Genomic DNA, 25,087 nt, shown 5'->3' on the forward strand with positions numbered 1-25,087 from the left:
TCTACATGTCCATGGTCCTTCATCCATCTACATGTCCATAGTCCTCCCTCCATCTACATGTTCATAGTCCTCCCTCCATCTACATGTCCATGGTCCTTCATCCATCTACATGTCCATAGTCCTCCCTCCATCTACATGTTCATAGTCCTCCCTCCATCTACATGTCCATGGTCCTCCCTCCATCTACATGTCCATGGTCCTCCCTCCATCTACATGTCCATAGTCCTCCCTCCATCTATATGTCCATGGTCCTCCCTCCATCTATATGTCCATAGTCCTCCCTCCATCTACATGTCCATGGTCCTCCCTCCATCTACATGTCCATAGTCCTCCCTCCATCTACATGTCCATGGTGCTCCCTTCATCTACATGTCCATGGTGCCCTACGTGGGGACACGAGCCTGGGTCCTACCCTGAAGAGCTTCTAGCATGTAGAAGCATCTTTCTAGAGGTCCCTCCCTCTTCTTCCCTAAATGTTAGACATGCTTGCTCCAAGGAACATGACCTGTTCTGCACACAAATGCCACCAAGCTTTAACTTCAGAACTGACCAGGCCCATAGTCATTGTTTCCTATCCCAGCTCACCCATTCCATCTCCAAATCCAGCCTGCCAGGCGAGGGAACCCTGAGATACCTTCCCAACACCCCCACTCTCATGACTGGTCTGTGGCACTGCGGTCTATGTCTTATGAGCTCTGCCTGTGAGAGGACTTGGCCCAGCGGACACTCTCAGAGTAGCCCCGCCCCCACTCCAGGCCTAATTCCTAGACCCCCTTTTGTCCACTCTCCCTGACCTCCAAGATCCCCATGGGCAGGACTGGCACTTAATCACTGGCTTCTGAGAAGACTGGGCCACCTCTTGCCAGCCCCTCCCTCTCCCAGCAGCTCTCAGAGCCCACCACAGCTGCTCCAGGAGAAGCCAGGCCGCCTCACCCTGCCAGCCAAAGCAGATGCGTTCCCTCCGGCCCTCCGCTCCTCCCACTTCCACCCGACCCTGACAGAGGGAGCCTCAGGGGGACAAGAAGGGAAAAAGTGTGTCTTCCCCAGGCAAGATGCCAAGCCTCACACCCTCCTCCCACCACAGCCAGTGCAGATGCTTCACTTCCGATGGCAGCCACCACTTCTGTGTGCATACACCTCCCTGCTGGCACCCACATCACCCAACTCTGGCACCACACCCCCAGGGACTTCAGCCCTAGTCTGGCCTCTGTCCCTTCACAGGGAATTGTCTTCTCTAAGCCTCAGTGTCCCCACTTGTAAGATGGGAGGTGTCTCAGAGAGATCCTGCTAGGGCTCCAGGGAGTCCCTTCTTTTTCTTTTGCTTGCCGTTAACCTTGTCCCAGCCTGAGCCCACTGAGATGGGAATCTCACACCCCCAAGGGCCTGGCAGCAAGGGATAGGGAATGTGGGAGAGGGCCTAGAAATCCACCCATCTGAACAAGGAGGAAAATTATAAGGCAGAGAAAAGCCTCTTGGAATTGCTCCCTCCCCCTCACTGGTTCCTCCCTCTTTGCCTGGGGCTAGGGAGCAGTGGAGCTCTCTACAAAGACTCCTTTGAGACCCGCTTCCTCCAGTCCCAGCCTCCAGCCTGGTGGACTCTGGGCTATTGGTTCCATCAAAACCTCTCATTTTCCCTCCTACTTCCTCTAGTGCCCCACATGGCCCCCGGGCTGGGATGTGTGGCTGGAAGCCCAGGACACTAGCCCTGCCCCTAGAGAGCTCACAGGGCATGCCCAGCCCCTTGCTGCTTTCTCTCCAGGAGCCCGCATCCCTCATGTGAGCCTCTGCTTTGGAAATCATCCTCAGTCTACGGCCCACAGCATGACTGACTGGTGGTAGTTGTTTAGAGGTCCAGGAGCTGAGGCCAGGGCCAGAGGTGGAGCTCAGGCAATAGCTGAGGAAACCATCTTCTGTTCTTGCCTCTTTGGATTTTCAGGGAACCAAAAAGTCAGTGAGAGAGTGAAGGTCCAAGCGTGATTCTGGTGGACCCTCACAGTTCTTGGGGTGAGGGGAAGTAGATCAGGCTGACCTACTGGTGAAGTCTTCTGGTGTTCATTGGTGGGGGTCCTTTGCCCGTGACTCTGACAGTGCTTGGTGGTCTGGTGCTGCCCTGGGATGAGGTCTCGTCCTGAGAAGGAGGGCTTCTGCTCTAACTTCTAGTCCCGTGTGATTCTGAGCTAGCCCACTGTTGTTCACATGGCTAGGAACCCCAGAGTCAGATGGGGATAGCTACAGAACAGTGACCCTGTGCAGACTTCAGGGAGCCCCTAGCAGGGGGAGGTGTCGGCGTGGCTGCTTACCCCAGTGGCATGTCTATGGAGGCCATCGCCCCTTTGGTCCGACCTGAATCTGTTCCATTTCATCTTCTCCTCCTTACCTTCAGAGTAGAAGAGGTGAGGAAAGATGGTGGCCAGGGTCAGGATGGTACCTTGGCCTCGGAGGGGGTGAGATGTGCTGATGGGGGTGGGAGGTGGGGAGCAGATTTGGGAGTAGATACTCCCCCAAGCTAGGCCCCCTAGGCAGATTTACCCTGGCCAATGGGCCCAAGAAGCAAGCAGTATGGTAGATTACCTTTCAGTCTTGGTCCACCAGGATCCAGAACCCGGTCCTATGAGTTTTTGGTGTTTATCCTCCTCCCAGACTTCACTCACACACATGCTCTATCCAGGTGTGTTCACCCGCACCCACCCACCACCGTACACACTCTAGTCTGTGGGGACTGCATAAGCTGATTTTGCCTCCCTATCACTTTGCTCCCCCAGCCCAGAGCAGAGAGAGCCAGTAGCCAGGGCACCAGTCTCTGGTGGAGGAAGGAGAAGGAGTCCTTGGAGATACAAGGGGAGGCAAGCAAGCTGGCCTGAAGGCTGGGTGACCTCAGAGAGAGCACGGTGGCTCAAGCAGGGCATTTGGCCCATTGCTCTTACAAAGGCTGCATTCAGCCCCAGGTGGGTCCCCCACCCCCATGACCGGTAGACAGAGAGCCCTTCATCCCTGCCTCAGCCCTCCCAAGAGTCTGGCCCACAGACCTCTAGACTCCCTTGAAAACTCCAACCTCAACCTGCCTTCTCAGACCTGGATCTAGGGTGGACTATTACCCCGATGGCAAACCACACAGGCTGCAGTAGAGAAATCCAGCTTCCCTGAGGCAGGATCCTCTTCTTCCCTACTCACTGGGCACCCTCATTGCAACCCAGAGCAGTAGGCTCCTGACTTTGCTGTCTCCCTTAACTTCCACATCTCCTTTCCTAACTCTAGGCTGTGTCCCTTGCGTTCAGTCTTTGTGAGGAGTGGTACTATGTCTCATTTTCAGCGTTTTCCGCAGACTTTCTCTTTCCCAGGCTAGCTCTTCTTTTCCATCCCAATTGCTGCATTAGTCTGTTTGTGTGTGTGTGTGTGTGTCTGTGTGTTTGTCTATGTATCTGTCTGTCTCTGTGTGTCTGTGTCTCTGGTCTGTCTGTGTGTGTCTGTCTCTGTGTCTGTCTTTCTGTCTCTGTATGTGTCTGTGTGTATCTGTGTGCCTGTCTGTCTGAATGTGTGTGTGTCTCTGTGTGTCTGTGTCTCTGTGTGTATCTGTCTCCCTCTGGGTGTCTGTGTCTCTATGTGTGTCGTGTCTGTCTATGTTTGTCTGTCTCTGTGTCTGTCTTTCTGTCTCTGTGCGTGTCTGTGTGTATCTCTGTGTCTGTCTGTCTGTATGTGTGTGTATCTGTGTATGTATCTGTCTGTGTGTGTATCTGCCTGTCTCTGTGTGTGTGTGTCTGCCTGTGTGTGTGTGTCTGCCTGTGTGTGTCTGTGTCTGTGTCTTCATCTCTGTGTGTCTATGTCTGTCTTTCTGTTTCTGTGTGTATCTGTGTGTGTGTCTGTGTGGATGTGTCTCTGTGTGTGTGTCTCTGTGTGTGTGTCTGTGTGCATCTGTGTGTCTGTCTGCCTGTCTCTGTGTGTGTGTGTGTCTCTGTGTGTGTGTCTGTGTGTATGTGTCTGTGTGTGTGTGTCTCTGTGTGTGTGTCTGTGTGTGTGTGTGTCTGTGTGTGTGTCTGTGTGTATGTGTCTCTGTGTGTGTCTGTGTGTGTGTGTGTCTCTGTGTGTGTCTGTGTGTATGCGTCTCTGTGTGTGTGTGTCTCTGTGTGTGTGTCTCTGTGTGTGTGTGTCTCTGTGTGTGTGTGTGTCTGTGTGGGTACATGCACGTGTATATAAACAAATGAGTGATGGATGAAGTTTGGTCCCTGTCTCTCTCACCTACCTCTCTTGCAGCAGCCCTGGGAGTCACCCCATGTTCACATACCCAGGGCTCTCACCCCCGCCCCCTGCACTCAGCTGGGCAGCAGGCACTCCTACTGCCATCCTGCCCAACAGCTCTGGGCTCCCATTTTCTCCCTTATAAAGTCAGGCGACGGCAGACAATGAGGAATGCTGGTGTTGCCCATGACGCAAGCCAGCAGTGGAGGCCCGCCTGACTGCCCTAGGCTGTGAGGGACTGTGAGCATGGAGCTCACAGGGGTTCACTGCGGGGGGGTGGGTGCTGTGGGTGATGCTGGGGTGTGGTTCAGACAGTGGCTGAACGGAGATCTCAAGCTTACCTTTCTGAGACCAAGTCTCATAGCTTCCCCACTGTGTCCCCGATATGGCCTGCGCCACAGAGATCTTTGATATTGTGGAACTTGTTCTGCATAGGTGGGGGACCCAGGATGGGTAGCCAGAGGTCTGACTCTCCAGTCCTTCCTAGGACAGGAAGTTGTCTTCTCAGTTACAGGAAGATGGGCATGAGGGATAAAGGTGAGGGAAGAGAGACCAGGAGGGTCAGAGGCCGGGGGTGGGCTGCGGCAAGGCTGAGGGTCATAGGCAGAGGCATTGAGAAGACAGACAGAAGAAAAGACAGTTGGCTTGCAGAGTTCGGAGGACTATGAGGAACTGGGTCTACATCAGTGCCCCAGGACAAGGGAAAGCATCTGAACTGAAAACCTTGCTCCCAGTCAGGCAGAGAGAGCTAAAACACATAGGGACTCCCTATATAGGGACCCTTAGTCCCCAGAGCCGACTGACCAGCCAAAGGTTGAGCATCCCAAGAAGCAACTTCAGGTGTAGCACGGTAGTGCACACCTGTAATCCTACCAAGGTGATGCAGAGTTCAAGGAGAACTTCAGCTACATAGTGACCCTACCCTGACAAATCTAAATGCTAAGTGCTCCCTGGGACAGGGACCAATCCCCACTGGCACATTTGGTCGCCCCAGGCATCCAGGAGGTACCAGCACAATCCCGGGCCTGCCAAAGGATGGCTATCTAGAAGACTGACCAAGGCTGCCCCTGACGGTCTGTGAGAGGGACCATCGTGGCAGGACATGAGCTCTTTCTGTCTCCTGACCCTGAGTCTCAGGAAAAGCATGGAGCCACCCCACCCTGGGGCCCAGACAGCAGCTCCCTGTTCTTGAGAGGAAGGGTGGGAAGCCACGAGGACTTCTCCACCTTCAGCAGAGCTCTGGGATGGGAGGGGCAGGAGCCCTCTAGGAACACATGGCCTCTTTGAGGGAGCAGGCCTGTCCAAGTAATGGCAGGCAGGCAAGGGAGGCAGGACGAGCTGGGCACAATCACTCCTCTGTCTTAGCAGCTCTGGGCCCTGACGCGTATATACAAACACATAGCCTTAGACAAACCCCAAAGACGCCCCGGCAGCCACCCACACACTCAAGCACATGCACGCACATCTGCGTAGCCCTGGACACTCACCTGTGACCTAAGCCCACACACAGGCAGCAAGCAGCCTTCCTGCCTCTCCAGTTCATTTCCCAGAGCCTGGGGCATTCACCCCTCCCACACAGAGGGCTTGGCCTCAGCACACTACAATAACCTCCCCTCCTCAGCCCAAACCACTAACTCTCTCTGCCTGTAAGTTACTTAGAACTAGTAGAGGGTGTGGGAGCAGATGCCGCCACTCCCATCCCCCTGTCTGCAGAAGGATCTGTGCATCCCTACCAGCCTTTCACTGATCCTAATCTCTGAGGGCATTTATTCCCCTTCCTTGGTGATGCCACCCTCACCTCCTCCAGGAAGTCCTCTGAGATTGACTTCTAGCTTGTGATTTCTTCATCTCTCACCCTCTTAATATTTGAAGACCCTCTCCAGCTGCCCCTACCTGATGACAGCAATTCTGGATGCAGCCTATCAGAGGAACACATGTATATGGAGGTGAGGGGTAGTCCTGTCAGAGTTTCCAAAGCCCCAGCCAGCTTGGCTTCAGAGGCCTCTGTTCGGACAAGGGGGCTTGCCTGGCCTGCACACTCGAGCAACACAAGGCAGCCAGTGTGAGCGCCTCTCCACACAGGAAACAGCAGGGCCCAGGCCCTCAATGGGCTTATTCAGACCCCAGCTCTCTGGAAAGTACCTCTGCTTCCTGCCACCCTCCCACTTAGCCAAATGGGCTGCTGCTGTCTCCTGTGGGAAGAGAGCAGAGGCAAGTGGTTCAATGGTTAGGGCCAGTCGTGTCCCTTGGTGCCGGACCCAGAGCCCTGGCTTCATCTAAGATCTAGGAAGTGGACATACATACTCCTCTGAGCAAGGGAGTTTTGGCCAGATCGCTCTCACCAGAGAGAGAGCGCCCTCTTCCTTGTGGGTGGTGAGCAGCCCAGATCTCCTTTGTGATGTTTGCCTCTGCAGGATATAAATATCCTCGGAGTGGGCAGCATCACCTGGCTCATAAAATCCCTGAAGGTTTACTGCTTAGTCTCAGCAGCTGCTCCAAAGCCACTCCAGCCCACCGGGATGGTGGCTCCATCCGGTGGGGGCTGTGCGCCCCACCCTCTGTTCTGTGGCTGCCCTTGGTTTAGCCCGCTGCGCTTCGCTCAAGCAGATACGGCACCCCCTACAAACACCAGTCCCTTGGTTTGAGGTTCCCTGGCACAAGATATGCTGGGCCAAGATGTGCAGGTGCCAGCCAGCCACACCTGGGCAAGTGGCTTTGCGCTCACTCTATCCTTTTAACCCAAGGCACCAGGAGCCAGCAGAGAGATTTCAGCTCAGCCCTGAGAACAGCATTATCTTTCCTGGCCATCCTTCCTGGGGTGGAGAAGGCAGGGGCAGGCCCCTGCGGTGGCTGCTGCTGCTCTCTCAGGCGGATGTCAGCTGGCTCAGGCTGGCCAGAGCCCAGCGTTTGTGTGGCTGATGCCAGATCACCTCTATCAGAGCCATCAGCCTGACTGATGTCTCAGAGAGGCCTGACTGGGATGAGTCTTTTCCTCCTCCTGTAAGCTTTCCCCAACGCAACTAGGTATCTGCAGGCAGTCAAGGTTCTAATCACCATGAAGGAATGGACCAGAAACTGTGGTGGTGGGCGGGAGACAGGGGAAAGCCTCTGGAGCTCCCTCCAGAAGGAGGGAGATCTCAGAGTAGTCCAAAGGGAGCCTAGCTGGCAGTCACTGACCCTGGGGAGACCTTGTCTGTCCTGCTGCCTGAGGAGGCTTGCTTTGGTCCAGCTGGTAGACCCGTGGTCCCTCCTACCCTTGTGCTCAGATTCAGTCCTGGCTTGGCCTAGGGAAGGGAAACTCCGCCGTTGTCTTCCCTGGCTCCTTGGGCAAGCGTGGAAACAGAGAGCCCGGATGTGACTATTCACCAGAGACTGGTGGTAGTGCCGCAGCAGGAAGCAATCGCAGAGTGATGGAGGAAGTTCTGGCCCATTCTGAGGCTGACACTGCACGTGCTTTCCATCTGGCCTGAGAGCCTTTGCTCCTTGGCAGACTCCGAGCACTAAGCTGCCCCGCCCCGCCCCGCCCCACCCCATCCCCACAGGCACTAGGAAAATAGCACCAGAGAAGAAATTACCTGTCTGCATTCCACCATCTGGCACCAGCTCTGGCCAACCACAGAGGCAAAACATGGCCGTGGCACATGACCATGGCAAGGGGTATGAAGAGCCCACCCTAGGAGAAGGAATGTGACCAGGGATTCCCCTGTCCCCGGGGACTGTGCCCACCAAGAAAGATGATCAAGACAAGACAGGGAGAGACCAGTCCCAGGATGGACAGTCTCTAGGGCCCAGAGGTGGTGGAAACATGTGGCTTCAGGAACCCAAGGAGTCCCAAACAGCTGGAGTCCTAACAAGGCCCCTAGACAATGCCACATAGAGCTATGGGACATGTTAGCACGGAGGTCCCTTCTGCAGCCCAGCTGTCCGTCTCTGCGGTACCTAGCCTCCTCCTGTCAGGAGCCTGGCCTTGACCACAGCTCGCTCTCTCTCTCTCGCCAGCCTCCTTCTTTGGGGAAAACCACCTGGAGGTGCCCGTGCCCACAGCCCTGACCAGAGTGGACTTCCTGCTCCAGTTCTCCACATCTCAGCCCGAAGCCCTGCTTCTCTTGGCAGCAGGCCAAGCTGATCATCTCCTGCTCCAACTCTACTCTGGATGCCTACAGGTGAGGGGCATGCCTGGGGACAGGGATAGGCGTTCCTTCTCTAGCTTAGAACGCCTTGCTTCTGGCTGTGCAACCTCAGGGACATCACCTCTGCCCTGGGATCTTGGTCTGTCCACTCTGAGTGGACGACATCCCAGGAAGAGTGGTTCTGTCACGGGGCTTCTGCCTACTTGCTGACTCTGAGCTCACTTCCCTTCCTAGCCCCTAGCTGGCGATCTGGACTTGAGAGCACTGAACCGCTTCCCTCTGTCCACCTCTTCACGGTGTCTGACTGACTGACAGGCTTTCTCAGTATGGCCCCGGCTTTTCTCTTTGCCTGCCTTCCTCTCCCCTGTGCCTAACCAGTCCTCCTCCTTTGACATCTCTGTGTGAGAGAACTAGTCCCTTTTCCAGGGAGTGTCCCATGCAACTCACCTGACTCAAGTCCCTCCACTGGGATTTCCGCTTCCCGCTAGGCTCCCCTGTGGTATGGTGGTACATTCTGTGATGATAACACTGCCATTACCACCTGTTTCTTGTTTCCTGCTTTAAGATCAATATTATTAGCAAGGGGTCATTTGGCTCTCTCTTGAATCTTCCTACTAACCGTGAAGAGTTTAGGGTCCTGGCCTTGGACAGATCTGCTTTCATGCCCCATTGTGGTTGGGGACTGTGACCCTATCATTCTAGGACTGCCATGGCTTCTCGCTGCCACAAGGTGTCACCCGGGGCCTGAATCTGTAGACACAGTGGTGCCCATCACCGTACAGAGATACTCAGTCTTGTACTCTGCCACCACCCACTCCGGTTCTGGGTCCATGTCTCGGAGGGAGCCTTCTCTGCTGGATCCTCAAAACAGCATCTGGGCTGCTGAGGTGGCTCAATAGATAGATGCACATCTGTGCAGCCCTGATGGTTGAAGTGCAACCCCAGAATCCACAAAGTGACAGGAGAGAACTGACTCCTGAGAGTTGTCCTCTGATTTCCATATGCGTGCACACATACGCACATGCACACGCACATGCACCCACACATATGCACACGCACTCACACACACACACACACACACACACACACACACACATACACATACATATACATTAAATTAAAAAAAAAAAACCACAAACCATCTCTTTGGGTTCTTATCCTGCACAGTGAGCCAAGCTACTTTTCCTTGCTAAAGGGGTTCATCAGGAAATTCCAGAGTTCCTATTGCTCCTCCAGAAGTAATTTTTCTAGAATCCAGACTAGGTTTTCTGGCACTGCTCTCCCAAGGCAAGAGAGGTAGAATGAGATTGTGGATAGTGCTGCTTCAGGAGAGAGCCTTGCTTTGTGGAAACCCCTGGGGTCAGGATTACACAAAGTAGCATGGGGACCTTGACTCTACCCTGTTCGTGTTGGTCAGTGAGAGATGCATGAGTGCTGTCATGAAAGCCTTTGTCCTAGTCCCACTTTGCAGGGGGCTCAGCGTGAGAGACCCACTGTGCTTTTGTGGGGTAGATAGAAACATCACCTATTCCCACCCCTGATCTCCCTATCTCTCTCCAGGTCAGACTTGTCCTGGACCAAAAGGAGATGAAGCTGCAGACCCCAACAGACATAGTGTTGAGTGATTCTGCCCCCCACACCATAGTGCTTACTGTCTCCGACGGCTTGGCTGTGCTGTCTGTTGATGGGATTCTAAACACCTCGGCCCCAATCCCAAAAGCCCACCTGGAGGTCACCTATGGGCTCTTTGTGGGGGGCTCTGGAAGCCTTGACTTGCCTTACCTGAAGGGACTCAGCCGACCCCTGAGGGGCTGCCTCCACTCAGCCACTCTCAATGGCCGCAACCTTCTCCGTCCACTGACGCCTGATGTTCATGAAGGTTGTGCTGAAGAATTCTCTGCTGGTGACGACGTAGGCCTGGGCTTCTCTGGACCCCACTCGCTGGCTACCTTCTCTGCCTGGAGCACTCAGAAGGAAGGCACACTGGAGTTTACTCTTACTACGCGGAGTCAGCAAGCCCCCTTGGCCTTCCAAGCAGGGGACCAACGTGGCAACTTTATCTACGTGGACATATTTGAGGGCCACTTGCGGGCTGTGGTTGAAATGGGCCAAGGCACCATGCTGCTTCGTAACAGCGTGCCTGTCGCCGATGGGCAGCCCCACGAGGTCAGCGTACACATAGATGCTCACCGGCTGGAGATCTCTGTGGACCAGTACCCTACACGCACTTTCAACCGCGGGGTCCTCAGCTACCTGGAACCACGTGGCAGTCTACTCCTTGGGGGGCTGGACACAGAGGCCTCTCACCACCTCCAAGAACGCCGTCTAGGCCTGACACCAGGGGCTGTCAATATCTCCCTGGTAGGCTGCATAGAAGATTTTAGTATTAATGGCAGAAGGCAGGGCCTCCGGGATGCCTGGTTGACCCGTGACATGGCAGCAGGCTGCAGACTTGAGGAAGATGAATACGAGGAAGAGGCCTATGGCCCATATGGAACTTTCTCCACCCTGGCACCGGAAGCCTGGCCAGCCATGGAACTTCCAGAGCCATGCATCCCCGAGCCAGGACTGCCTCCTGTCTTTGCCAACTTCACCCAGCTGCTTACCATTAGCCCACTGGTGGTGGCCGAGGGTGGCACAGCGTGGCTTGAGTGGAGGCACGTGCAGCCCACGCTGGATCTGACAGAGGCAGAGCTTCGCAAGTCCCAGGTGCTGTTCAGCGTGAGCCAGAGTGCACGCCATGGCGAGCTGGAGCTCGACATCCCAGGAGCCCAGACCCGGAAGATGTTCACCCTGCTGGATGTGGTGAACCGTAAGGTCCGCTTTGTTCATGATGGCTCTGAGGACACCTCTGACCAGCTGATGCTGGAGGTGTCAGTGACCGCTCGAGCCCCCGTCCCCTCCTGCCTTCGAAGAGGCCAGATTTACATTCTACCCATCCAGGTGAACCCTGTCAACGACCCACCCCGCGTCATCTTCCCGCACGGCAGCCTCATGGTGATCCTGGAACACACCCAGAAACCTCTGGGCCCTGAGATTTTCCAAGCCTATGATCCAGACTCTGCCTGCGAGGGTATCACCATCCAGCTCCTTGGTGTCTCCACTGCTGTCCCTGTGGAACACCGGGACCAGCCTGGAGAGGCAGCAACTGAGTTTTCCTGTCGGGAGCTGGAGGCAGGCAACATAGTCTATGTCCACCGGGGCGGGCCTGCCCAGGACCTGACGTTCCGACTCAGTGATGGGATGCAGGCCAGCGCTCCAGCTACACTGAAGGTAGTGGCTGTCCGGCCGGCCATACAGATCCTCCACAACACGGGGCTGCACCTAGCCCAGGGCTCCGCTGCAACCATCTTGCCTGCCAATCTGTCAGTAGAAACAAATGCAGTGGGACAGGATGTGAGCGTGCTGTTCCGAGTCACTGGCACCCTGCAGTTCGGGGAGCTGCAGAAGCAGGGGGCAGGAGGGGTGGAGGGCACAGAGTGGTGGGACACACTGGCGTTCCACCAGCGCGATGTGGAACAAGGCCGAGTGAGGTACCTGAGCACTGATCCACAACACCACACCCAAGACATCGTGGAGGAGCTGACCTTGGAGGTACAGGTGGGCCAGGAGACCCTGAGCAACCTGTCTTTCCCCGTGACCATCCAGAGAGCTACGATATGGATGCTGCGGCTTGAACCTCTGCATACCCAGAACCCTCATCAGGAGACTCTCACCCTAGCCCACCTTGAGGCTTCCCTGGAGGGGGAGGCAGGTCCGTATCCTCACACCTTCCGCTATGAGTTGGTTCAGGCCCCCCGGAAAGGCAACCTGCAGCTCCAGGGTACAAGGCTATCAGATGGCCAGAGCTTTAGCCAGAGTGACCTGCAGGCCGGTCGCGTGACCTACAGGGCCACCATGCGGACCTCTGAGGCAGCTGATGACTCTTTCCGTTTCCGTGTGACATCCCCACCGCATTTCTCCCCACTCTATACTTTCCCCATCCACATTGGTGGTGACCCAAATGCTCCTGTCCTCACTAACGTCCTCCTCATGGTACCCGAGGGAGGGGAGGGAGTCCTGTCCGCTAACCACCTCTTTGTCAAGAGTCTCAACAGTGCCAGCTATCTCTATGAGGTCATGGAGCAGCCCCACCATGGCAGGCTGGCTTGGAAGGAACCAAAGGATAAGGCCACCCCAGTGACATCCTTCACTAATGAGGACCTGCTGCATGGCCGGCTGGTCTACCAGCACGATGACTCTGAGACCACAGAGGATGATATCCCCTTTGTGGCCACACGCCAGGGTGAGGGCAGTGGTGACATGGCCTGGGAGGAGGTGCGCGGTGTCTTCCGAGTGGCCATCCAGCCTGTGAATGACCACGCCCCCGTGCAGACCGTCAGCCGTGTCTTCCATGTGGCCCGGGGTGGACAGCGGCTGCTGACCACAGACGACGTGGCTTTCAGTGACGCGGACTCGGGTTTCACCGATGCTCAGCTGGTGCTGACCCGCAAGGACCTCCTCTTTGGCAGCATCGTGGCTATGGAGGAACCCACACGGCCCATCTACCGCTTCACGCAGGAGGATCTCAGGAAGAAGCAAGTCTTGTTCGTGCATTCGGGGGCTGACCACGGCTGGCTCCAGCTGCAGGTGTCTGATGGGCAACACCAAGCCACTGCCATGCTGGAGGTGCAGGCCTCAGAGCCCTATCTTCACGTAGCCAACAGTTCTAGTCTTGTGGTTCCTCAAGGAGGCCAGGGCACCATCGACACAGCTGTGCTCCACCTGGACACCAACCTGGACATTCGAAGTGGAAATGAAGTCCACTACCATGTAACAGCTGGCCCTCACTGGGGACAGCTGCTCCGGGATGGCCAATCAATCACCTCCTTCACCCAACGGGACCTGCTGGATGGAGCCATTCTCTACAGTCACAATGGCAGCCTCAACCCCCACGACTCCCTGGCCCTCTCTGTAGCAGCAGGGCCAGTGCACACTGACACCATCCTACAAGTGACCATTGCCCTGGAGGGCCCCCTGGCCCCACTACAGCTGGTCCAGCACAAAAAGATCTATGTCTTCCAGGGAGAAGCAGCTGAGATCAGAAGGGACCAGCTAGAGGTAAGAAACAAGGAGGTGAGGATGGCCACGGGCCGAGCAGAGGGCCACTTCCATGAAGGGGATGTCACTATGGCGACTCAGGGCTTAGCAGTATTACATAGCTTCAGCATTCACCTATATGTGCTTCTAGGGACTCTATTATACATGCATCTCCCTGTAAGTTGCATGTACCTCCAGGGGTCACATACATACGTGTCCTTGTTATGGCTAGCCATTAAAAATCTAGACTCCAATGAGACCCACAAAATCTCTGAAGTAGAACCCACGCATATGTATTCTATTAAGTTCCCTAGGAGGTTGTCATGTGCCATGAGTTCTGAGGAGTACTGCGGCTCAGATCCCCAGGTCTTCAGCTCTGTTCCCAGACCCCATACCGGGACCGTGAGGGTCTATGCAGTGCTTCATTACTCAGGGAGTTCATAATATGACACTGACCAGCAGGCTCACGGCCTTGCTGTGCAACTCAGACCAGATCCTTTCAAATCTTGACACCCTTCTGGTTCTGAGAGTTGGAACTTTGAGAAAGATCATGACTATACATGTCAGGAAGTACACACATTGGAGGAGGTAGCGTATGAGCCCTAACTGTGGTGACACACACCTTTAATCCTAGCACTTGGGAGGCAAAGGCAGGTAGATCCCTGTGAGTTCAATGCCAACCTGGTCTATTTAGTAAGTTCCAGGCCAGCAAAGGCTCAAAAGAATGGCAGGGTTTGGGGGAGCACATAATACAGACAACCAAAACTAGGGATAGCATTTCCAGCAAAAGGACTGGACTCTGCAAGGGCATAGAGTCAGACGTGTAAATCTGAGGGTGGCACTTAGACTTGTTGTTTGTTTGTTTGTTTGTTTGTTTTGTAGCTAGATCAGGCTTTGAGGGAGTACTCAGGCGCCTTTGGACTGGACCTAGCTCAGCAAACTGCTTAAAACCTGTAGTGTGGGAGCCTGTGCTTCTAGGAATGGTGGAGGTGCCCTCTAGTGGTACACAGTGGCAACCATAACAGGATTGGGGGCTGAAAGTCCTAGAGAAACCACCTAACAGATCTAAGTAATGCTTGAGCAGAGCCCCAGCAGAGGAATCAGAGTGTGTGTGTGTGTGTGTGTGTGTGTGTGTGTGTGTGTGTGTGTGCGTGCGTGCGTGTGTCCACAACAGCCTGTGACCCCGTGTGTCCCCATGGTCTCTGTTGACCAGGTAGCCCAGGAGGCAGTGCAGCCCGCGGATATCATGTTCTCGCTGAGGAGCCCCCCGAGCGCCGGCTACCTGGTGATGGTGTCCCACGGTGCTTCAGCGGACGAGCCGCCCAGCCTGGACCCTGTGCAGAGCTTCTCCCAGGAGGCAGTGAACTTAGGCAGGGTCCTCTACCTGCACTCTCGTCCTGGAGCCTGGAGTGATTCCTTCTCCCTGGATGTGACCTCGGGCCTGGGTGACCCTCTTGAGGGCATCTTTGTGGAACTGGAGGTGCTGCCCACAGCCATCCCCCTGGACGGGCAAAACTTCAGCGTTCCTGAAGGTGGCACCCGTACCCTGGCCCCTCCACTGCTCCAAATCACCGGGCCTTACTTCCCCACACTGCCAGGCCTCCTCCTCCAGGTGCTAGAACCACCCCAGCACGGGGCCCTACAGAAGGAGGACCAACCTCGAGATGGGAGCCTCAGTACCTTCTCCTGGAGAGAGGTATGTCTGTTCCAGAGACCCCAGGGCCGCAGCCCAGCTCTAGTTGCTGGTACTATTTTATGCTTTATTTCATGTCTTTCTCTGGGAGCTGGAAACCATTGCCCCCTGACTTCTCACCTATGGAAATGGAATCTAAAGGGATCTGTCTTCTCCTGTACCTAATAACAGAACATTCAGGGTGCTGGTCCCAAGATCCCTGGTAAGTCTTAGGCTAGCTGAAGTCTGACAACCAGCCCTGGGTCTGCTTGTAGGTGGAAGAGCAGCTGATCCGCTATGTGCATGATGGAAGTGAGACACTGACAGACAGCTTTGTCTTGGTGGCTAATGCCTCAGAGATGGATCGCCAGAGCCAGCCCATGGCCTTCACCATCACCATCCTGCCTGTTAATGATCAACCACCTGTCCTCAGCACAAACACAGGCCTGCAGGTGAGTTCACCCCTGGGACCACCCCATCTCCGCTTCTAGAAAGAGACTAGGGTTCCCTAATTCTCCCCTTTGCTCGGGGGATGCTGTCCTCCTCAGTTTCATCCTCTTAAAGGGTTTGCTGCCACATACCCGATTACCAGGCAGAGAGACGTGAGAGGGCACTGAAATCAGCGCCGCTGTGAGGTTTTGTTCCTGGTACTTGGAAATACCAGCAAGTACCTTGCTTTCTAAAGGTCATGCTTGGCCTCGCTGTTCCCTGGACTTGCCTGTAGCAGAAGGCTTCCCTCATGCCCCAAGCCCAAAACACCTGACAGAATTTCCTACAAGCCCCGTAGCTGCGGGTGGGGAGCTCAAGCACCACATCAAATAAAGACCACAGCTAGACTCCCCAAGTTTCTGTCCCTTCCAGGCTGTGGCACCCCTGTTCTGTAGCAATGGGAGCTGGGGTCCAGACAAGGACAGCACTCCATGATCACATGGTATAAGAAGGATACAGCTTGACAGGCCTACTTAGGACATCAGAGGTTGGACTAAGGTTTGGATGACAGCATCTAGAGCAGTGGTTCTCAACCTGTGGGTCACGACCCCTTGGGGCTGAATGACCCTTTCACAGGGGTCACCGAAGACCATCAGAAAACATAGATATTTAGATTATGATTCCTAACTATATGAAAATTACCATTATGGAGGATCAGTGAAGATAATTTTGCAGTGGGGTGGGAGGTCACCACAGCATGAGGAGCCATGTTAAAGTAGCACAACATTATGAAGGTTGAGAACTACTGTTCTAGGGATAGACCGCCACCAGGAGGAGCTTTGGGAAGCTGTAGAAGGGCAACTTTGGCTGCCTCTGACCTGGGCTCTGAATCTTTTGTGGCTCTCTGTGGAGAGGTGGTATAATGTTGCCTGTGGGAAGTGGTTAAATTGGAGAAGCAGAACTTGGTTTCGATAACTAAGGATTGCCTAGGACCACAGATTGGAAATGCTGTGTGGCAAATTGGCCACCAGATGGCAATATCCACCCATGTTAGCTCCCTAGAGCCCTCCAGTGAAACTTTCTCTTCCTGGAACTCGATGAGGGAGGAGCTCGTGGATGCTAGAAGGTTGTTTTCTGATGAGGACCCCTACCCAGAATGGCACCAGTGACCAGCCCTGTGCCACATGCCCAGGAAGAGAATCTTGCCCTGGGTAACCTCCAGGGCCTCCCCTGCATTCTGGTTCCTGACTTTTTGGGAAATTCTCAGCTCTCCTCTCTGCTCTTCAACTTCCCCCGCCCAGCATTCAGCTGGTAGGAAAGCCTATTTCTATGTATCCTGCGCTGGCCAACCTCACTACCTCTGCCCGTGCCCACCCCTACCAGATGGTGCATGCCACGGTAGGAGCAAAGAGAGGTCCGTGCCCACCTTTGGTCAGGGATGGGGATCTCTGGGGGATCTTACTGAGTAAGAACTCAGTAAGGGTCACACAGGAGCATTTCTAAGCAGGAGGCTGTCGGCTGGCTTTGAGGTACAATTAAGACTAGGACAGGTGGAGAAGAAGGAACCAGGGCCGAGGTGACAGAGGAGGAGAATGGGATGTGGTAGAGCTCAGAATGACTGACAGCTGAGTAACGCAGGGTAGAACCTCTGGTGTCAGTCCCAGGGCCAGAAAGTGGGGGGACGATGAGAAAAGAACTTTCATATGCCTGTGTCCCCAGATCTGGGAGGGGGCCACTGTGCCCATCCCTCCTGAGGCCCTCAGGGGCACAGACAATGACTCGGGGCCGGAAGATCTGGTCTACACCATCCAGCAACCCAGCAATGGTCGGATAGCGCTGAGGGCGGCTCCAGACACAGAGGTCCGCCATTTCACACAGGCCCAGCTGGACAGTGGACTTGTGCTGTTCTCACACAGAGGTGGGTGCTGAGCAGGGTCTTCAGCCCCTATCCCCTCCCCACCCCCTGGGAGGTACCTTAAGGGAAGGGAGCTCTGTCGGGCCAGCAGGATCCAGATCCACCCCTTGTGCTCAGGAGCCCTGGAAGGCGGCTTCCACTTCGACCTCTCTGATGGCGCACACACTTCGCCTGGACATTTCTTCCGAGTGGTGGCCCAGAAGCAAGTGCTTCTCTCCTTGGAGGGCAGCCGGAAGTTAACTGTCTGTCCAGGTAGGGCTACATGCTGAGTAGCTGGGGTGGAATTGGGGGTGGTACAACAGGTCCCTGGCCGTGGCGCCTAACCAAAACTGACAGACCTCTTTGTGCTTTCCAGAGTCTGTGCAGCCCCTCAGCAGCCAGAACCTGAGAGCCAGCTCCAGCACGGACACTGACTCCCGGCACCTGCTCTACCGGGTGGTCAGAGGCCCTCAGCTTGGCCGACTGTTCCATGCCCAACAAGGCAGTGCAGAGGAGGCCTTGGTGAACTTCACCCAGGCTGAGGTAAGGGCCAAGACACAGACCCCAAACTTACCTCAGGTAGCTGCCAGACAGAGCACACACATCCCTGGCATCTGAGCTTTTCTGGAGCCCTCCCTAGTTCAGGGCCTCCAGAAGGAAGCTGCAGCTGGATCCTAGCCACTTAAAAAAGGTCAGAGTAAGGAGGAGCAGTGGCACCCCAGCAGCTGGTGCTGAGCCGAGTTTGCTTCAGTGGGACAGAGTTTAGAATAAAGTTGAGCTTGGGGCTCAGGGCAGGTGCCAGAGAGGAACAGAGCAAGCTGGGGGCAGATGAGTCTCAGGCAGAGTGGGCCAGGTTGAGGGACACTGTTATCCACCCTTTGGAACAGCGTTCCTAGCCCATACCAGGGCCACCAATCAAAATTATAATTCCCAACCTCAAGTAGAGGCTGACTGGGGTGCTGAGGTGTCGGAGCTGTCTGTGCAAACCAGCGGGAGCCAGCAGCCAGCACTTACCAGGATCTAAGGGACTGTGAGCAGCTCTTCCGGGCCATGGTAGAGGACAGGCAAGCAACACACTTGGGGCACCCACCTAGAGCCCATGTGGGCACATGAAACTAGGGCGTGATCCCGATTATGAGCAGACTTCAAGAAGACACAGCTGGCCTGGCCACTCCTCTGTAGCATTGTGAAGCTGCTCCAAGAACTTTCCAGAGGGGCTTACCCTGGCCCTCAAAAATGGCAGGACCCACCCCTAGGACTCTTTCCAGTACTCAGAGGCCTCCTGGGTCCTAAAGTTCCTTTCCACTCCTTCGGGGGGTGTGCTCCCCCTGAGAAGTAACTGGATGGAGAGGCTAGCAGATAGCTCAGAGGAGGAAGATGGGTTAGCTACCGTGAAGTAAGATTTCTCAGGTCTGTCGCATCATTTGCTAGGCCTGAGTTCTCTCTTCTCCTGGGCGCTGGCCTCTCCCACAGTGAAATCAACCAGTGGCTAGGACAGCTGTGTGCCCCAGGCACTGGGAGTCTTGTCACCAGAGACCAAGAAGGAGGGGAGACTAGGACAAGGCCTTGCGTGCCCCTCCCCCACCCAGCAGTCTGTGCCCTCCCGCCTCGCTCCCCCCCCCACACACACACACACCACCACTCCAGCAACATGAAGGACCAGACCGAATGGCCACCAGGGGGCCAGACTGGCAGTGCCACCCGAGAAGGCTGGAAAGAGACTACGTGGCATAAGCACCCTCCTCCACTGGAAGAGGGCAGGCAGCAGGCCTGACAGTCCCACTGCCCTTCAAGACTCTGGGTACGCGGGGCAGGGCTCAGGTAGCCTCAACTTGCAGAAAAGGATGTTCGTTTGGAGGTCAGGTGACTATGCAGTGCACTAGGCTAGTAAGACGCTAAACCAAGACCAAGCCTTCTGACCACTCATCAAGTTCCCTCTGCCTGAGAAGTTTCCCACAGCTTGGGAGACTGCTGCATACCTGGCCCGATTTCTGCCTTTTCTCATCGGGGCATTCTCCTACAGGAGCCCTGATAGCCAGACATCACCCTGACCTCCACAGCCACTGCTGAGGGGTGAGGGGGTGTCTCCATTTCTAACATGTCCACCATCAACCTGGGCCAGAGGTTTCAACTGGCAGTCATCAATCCTTTGGAATGCATCTGGCCCACAGATGTGTTTTATTTGAGTACACATTACATTTAATATTTTAACATTAGTTGTCAACATTGGAGCCTTAAGAAATGTCACACAAACCTGATACCCTGATTCTTCAAAGGCCTGTGTTCCTTCTTGTAGCAAACCATGGGGAAAGAGCCTCTCTCTTAGCACGAGTCTGTTCCCAGTATAGCCAGCACAGCCCTACTGCGGTACCCTGGGCTGCCGAGACCCTTAACTCACAGTGCTCCCGTTCTGTCTCCGTTTTACTATTGCACATGTCTTGTGTTGCTGAAAGGAAAACCTTTCTGTGTCTCCTAAAAGGGGAAAAGCAAAGATAAGGCATGAGGATGAAGCATTTGAGCAAGAGTGAGTGTCAATACTGAGCCTGGCACCGTGGCATGTACCAGCTACTTAGGAGCCTGGGGCAGGGGGTCACTTGAACCTGGGAGGTCAAGGCCAGCCTGAGTAACATAGAGAGACTCTGGTCCAAAAGAAAATCAGAGTGGACTAAGTGTATATTTTCAAAGACTCACTCTGTGTTAGGACTCTGCAGAGGCAGCGGGCAGAGGCCTGGGGTGGAACACAAGAGAGGAACCTTGTGTTTGTGTGATAACTCAGGCAGGACCTGGATGGCAAGGCAGAGAGGAGCCAAGGAGGTCTCTGGGGTTCCCCCTGAGCCACTCAGCAGCTGAACTGCTGACATGGTGATGGAGTCTTAGGAGGCAAGGCCACTGGGGCATATCTGGGCCTAGGGAGCTTGGAATAGCTGGTAGACATCTCTGTGGAGCAAAAGACACAGGGGGAAATTGTAGCCTGGGGGACCGGTGAGAGCGAGGGTAGGCTGGAGATTCTGACAAGGGCTGCTTGAGGCCCCGAGACCATGCCATAAGGACTGGGGAGCAGGACCAGCGGGTCTGTGAGATGTGAGGAGCCTCAATGCAGAACAGCACACTCAGAAGCTTCATTCGTATCAAGTGATGCTCAGCAGTCACTGAGACCTCTGGATCTTATGCAGAGGAACCATTAGTACCCTTGATGAAATGGGTTTGGTGACATCATTTTAACAAAATCCCGCATGGAGTGATGTGTGTTGACAATGGAGATTATTCTTGAAGAATTTCGCTGCAGAGGAAACAATGAAAAGGGGGGAGCAAATGCCGTGGAAATTGTGAACTGAGGTGCGGGAGCGTAGCTCAGTCAGAAGAGTGCCTGCCTAGAACACATGAAGCCCTGGGTTCAGTCATCAGCCACCACATAAAAGTGGCATTTTAACAAGCTCCCGGACAGACTAGGATGCATGAAACCCTCACTCAAGGCAAGGAAAAGTCAATTCCAAAGTAGTTTTCTTTAAGATGAAAGAAAAAAAATAACTCGGTTGCATAGCAAGAAACAAAGATCATCTATTTGGGGGAAAGCTGACATAATAGAAGAGAGAACAGAATGTGGGAAGCAAGGAGGATGGGAGCCAATACAAAGGCAGAAAGACCCCGTGAAATTCAAATGGAAACTTGAATAAATGACCAATTTCCCCAGCTAGAGCTGGGGCCGAAACTTAGGCTTCTGGCTCCAAAGCCCAGCTCTTCTCTGCCACATAATTGCCTATTGGTGACCCCTTGAAGCAATGAGGTAGACAGCAGGCTACACAGAGAGACCTAGGTCCAGCCAGAAGAACACTGGGGCCATGAGAGTGCTAGTGTCCTGCCCGCCCGATAAGAAGCTTTCAGGTACTAGAGCGTGAGTCTACCTGCCATACCCAATTATAACGTCTCATCCAGGTGAATGCTGGGAACATTCTGTACGAGCATGAAATGTCTCCTGAGCCCTTCTGGGAAGCCCATGACACCATTGGTCTCCTGCTGTCCTCACCACCTGCCAGGGATGTGGCTGCCACCCTTGCTGTGGTTGTGTCTTTCGATGCTGCCTGTCCCCAGCGCCCCAGCCGCCTCTGGAGAAACAAAGGTGAATAGCATGATGGGATGGTAAGGTTGAGGATGCAGAAAAGTGCCTCAAACAGAGGGCTAGAGGCCTGGCTAGCAGCTTCTGTCTTAGTCCCAGGCCCTCAGAAGGTATGGGGATAGTGTGTGGGGAACACTGACATCAGTGGAAGGCACAGTTCTTGTTTTCCCAGGGCCATGAGCCCCATCCTGGAGCTACTGGTCTAAAGGAAATGCACAGACTTGCTCTGGGGTCTCCTTTCTGGGAGTTCATGACTCTTCCTCCAGTGGACTGGACCTTCATAGCCTATGTCTCACCCCTAGGTCTCTGGGTCCCTGAGGGCCAGCGGGCCAAGATCACCGTGGCTTCCCTCGATGCCTCCAACCTCCTAGCCAGTGTCCCGGCATCTCAGCGCACCCGGCATGATGTGCTCTTCCAGGTCACACAGTTCCCCACCCGGGGCCAGCTGTTGGTGTCTGAGGAGCCACTCCACGCCAGGAGGCCCCACTTCCTGCAATCTGAACTGGCTGCAGGACAGCTGGTATACGCCCATGGTGGTGGGGGCACCCAGCAGGATGGCTTCCGCTTCCGCGCCCATCTCCAGGGGCCAACAGGAGCTTCTGTGGCAGGACCCCAAACCTCTGAGGCCTTTGCCATCACGGTGCGGGATGTGAATGAGCGGCCCCCTCAGCCACAGGCCTCCATTCCGCTCCGGGTCACCAGGGGCTCACGAGCCCCTGTTTCTAGAGCCCAGCTGAGTGTAGTAGACCCAGACTCGGCTCCAGGGGAGATTGAGTATGAAGTACAGCGGGCACCCCACAATGGCTTCCTGAGCCTGGCTGGGGACAACGCTGGGCCCGTGACCCATTTCACACAGGCTGACGTGGATGCAGGGCGGCTGGCCTTTGTGGCAAATGGGAGCAGTGTGACCGGCGTTTTCCAGCTGAGCATGTCTGATGGAGCCAGCCCCCCAATACCCATGTCCCTGGCTGTGGACGTCTTGCCGTCCACTATTGAGGTGCAGCTGCGAGCACCGCTGGAGGTGCCCCAAGCTTTAGGGCGCTCCTCACTGAGCCGACAGCAGCTCCAGGTGATTTCAGATCGCGAGGAGCCAGATGTAGCATATCGCCTCACTCAGGGGCCCCTGTATGGGCAGCTACTAGTGGGTGGGCAGCCTGTCTCTGCCTTCAGCCAGATGCAAGTAGACCAGGGGGAAGTGGTCTTTGCCTTCACCAACTTCTCCTCCTCTCAGGATCACTTCAAAGTCCTGGCTCTGGCTAGGGGTGTAAATGCATCAGCCACCGTGAATGTCACAGTGCAGGCTCTGCTGCATGTGTGGGCAGGTGGACCATGGCCTCAGGGTACCACCCTGCGCCTAGACCCCACTGTGCTAGATGCCAGTGAGCTGGCCAACCGCACAGGCAGTATGCCCCACTTCCGGCTCCTGGCCGGACCCCGATATGGCCGTGTGGTTCGTGTGTCCCAAGCCCGCACCGAACCTAGGAGCAAACGGCTTGTGGAACATTTCACTCAGCAGGACCTGGAAGAGGGAAGACTGGGCCTAGAAGTGGGCAGGCCAGAGGGTAGATCCACGGGCCCAACGAGTGACAGTCTTACTTTGGAGCTGTGGGCAAGGGGTGTCCCACCCGCGGTGACCTTGTTGGACTTTGCCACCGAACCTTACCATGCAGCCAAGGCCTACAGTGTGGCCCTGCTCAGTGTTCCCAATGCTCCTCGGACAGAAACAGAGAAAGCAGGAAGAAATATCCCCACTGGCCAGCCAGGCCCAGCAGCATCCAGCCCCGTGCCCACTGTGGCCAGGAGTGGTTTCCTGGGCTTCCTAGAGGCCAACATGTTCAGCGTCATCATCCCTGTGTGCCTGGTCCTCCTGCTCCTGGCCCTCATCTTGCCCCTGCTCTTCTACCTCCGCAAACGCAACAAGACAGGCAAGCATGATGTCCAGGTGCTGACCGCCAAACCCCGCAATGGCCTCGCCGGTGACACAGAGACCTTTCGCAAGGTAGAGCCGGGCCAAGCCATTCCACTCACCGCTGTGCCTGGTCAGGGGCCCCCGCCGGGAGGCCAGCCTGACCCAGAGCTACTGCAGTTTTGCCGGACACCCAATCCTGCTCTCAGGAATGGCCAGTACTGGGTGTGAGACCTGGCCTGTGCCCAGATGCTGCCCACCGTCCAGGCTCACTGCTTCTGTACCCTGGACTGGCCTGAGGATCTCCAGGGCTAAAAAGACCTTGAGATGCCAGGGGTAGAGGGGACTGGGAGACAGTCTGGAGATCCTGGAGTGGGTGGAGTCAAGAGCTGGAACCTTCCTCAGCTCACTTAGACCTGGAGAACTGCAGGGGCCAAGGTGAGAGGCAGCTGAAGTCAGCTCACTGTGGAAAACACGTGAGCAGCCTAGATAGATCACAACTCTGGGTCCTGGGTCTGTGACCTTTGATAAGTCATACCTGACCCAGGCTGCCTAGAAGGTCAGGAGACGAGAGCACCCTGGGTTGTCCACCCCAGCTCTGGCCATTTGTTGTCTCTGAAGTACAAACTCTCCCTCCCTGGCATTTTCCTGAAGCTGAATAGGGAGGAATGTTAGTCAATAGATTAATATATTCAAGGTGCAAAGTGGGTGGGTTGCTCTGGGGCTGGTTAATTTAAGGCAAGAAAGCTATTTAACATGGCACTGGGCTAGCCAGGCCTGATGGAGCCCGAGCCCTGGAGTGTATGGGATGGAGAAGTGTCTGAAGCCGTTTATCCACAGGACCCTGTGGGACGGCACTGAAGCATTGGTGAGCAACCTTCAATGCCTGGACTGGGAATGTTGCAGGCCACTCTGGTGGCCATGCTCCCCTCAAGACTAGGGAGCAGACAAACTGGGGCACTTGACTCCATGGAGCCTTGATAAACGGTGCTCCAGAGGCTCCGGGCAGCTGTGCATTGTTTGTCTTTGTGCACTGGGCTCTTATCCACGGCAGCCTCACTCCCCTGGGGCAGGCCATGTGGCCTAGCTTCGTGGGGGTGGGCATGGACAAATCTGGGCAAGCTCTTGAATTTCCACCTCCTGGAGTCTTCCCAAAGACCTCACTCTTACCTGTACAGGCAGATGGGCTGTTTGTTGAGATGGGACCAAAGCCCTTACTCTACAGGGAACTTCAGGGAAAAAAAATAAAAAGAAATGCTCCCAGTCCTAGACTTCTTAGCCTGGGTCTTGGCCTCCACAGCCCCATCCTTCCTTACCTCCCTTCCTTTTTGGGTGCAACAGCAAGAGTGAGAGAAGTGGCGGGGGTGGGGGCGGGGGAGCTTGAGGATGTCAAAACTTGGGGCACGGTGCATAAAGGGAAGATCTGGGCATGCAGACTTCTGTGTGATCTTTCAGTATCTCCATCCTTCACCAGGATGATCAAGGTACTTCGCCAAAAGAGAGGAAGCGATGCAGACACAGGAAACCCATATGGCCTGTGCCTGGCCCTAGAGCACACCATTCAGCTGGCAATGGGTCCTAAAATGCCAAGTCCCCCAAAGGAAAGCCATTATATGAGTTACACGGCGGA

At 55.2% G+C, this 25,087-nt stretch overlaps 1 protein-coding gene across 1 annotated transcript in view; it reads left to right on the forward strand.

Moving 5' to 3' along the window:
* The window catches only part of Cspg4 (chondroitin sulfate proteoglycan 4), a 35,991-nt gene extending 11,271 nt beyond the window's left edge, over positions 1-24,720 (forward strand). Inside the window, exons 2-10 of the mRNA XM_048417308.3 lie at positions 8,233-8,396; positions 9,924-13,463; positions 14,656-15,138; positions 15,390-15,566; positions 17,263-17,461; positions 17,576-17,710; positions 17,814-17,980; positions 21,371-21,554; positions 21,854-24,720. Of these exons, the coding sequence (XP_048273265.3) occupies positions 8,233-8,396; positions 9,924-13,463; positions 14,656-15,138; positions 15,390-15,566; positions 17,263-17,461; positions 17,576-17,710; positions 17,814-17,980; positions 21,371-21,554; positions 21,854-23,688 (6,884 nt within the window). The 3' untranslated portion in view covers positions 23,689-24,720. The remainder of the gene's footprint in view (positions 1-8,232; positions 8,397-9,923; positions 13,464-14,655; positions 15,139-15,389; positions 15,567-17,262; positions 17,462-17,575; positions 17,711-17,813; positions 17,981-21,370; positions 21,555-21,853) is intronic.
* The last annotated feature ends 367 nt before the right edge of the window (positions 24,721-25,087 follow it).

Source organism: Myodes glareolus, chromosome 4, assembly GCF_982192425.1.
Source record: "Myodes glareolus chromosome 4, mMyoGla1.1, whole genome shotgun sequence".
In the NCBI taxonomy this organism is placed as follows: domain Eukaryota; kingdom Metazoa; phylum Chordata; class Mammalia; order Rodentia; family Cricetidae; genus Myodes; species Myodes glareolus.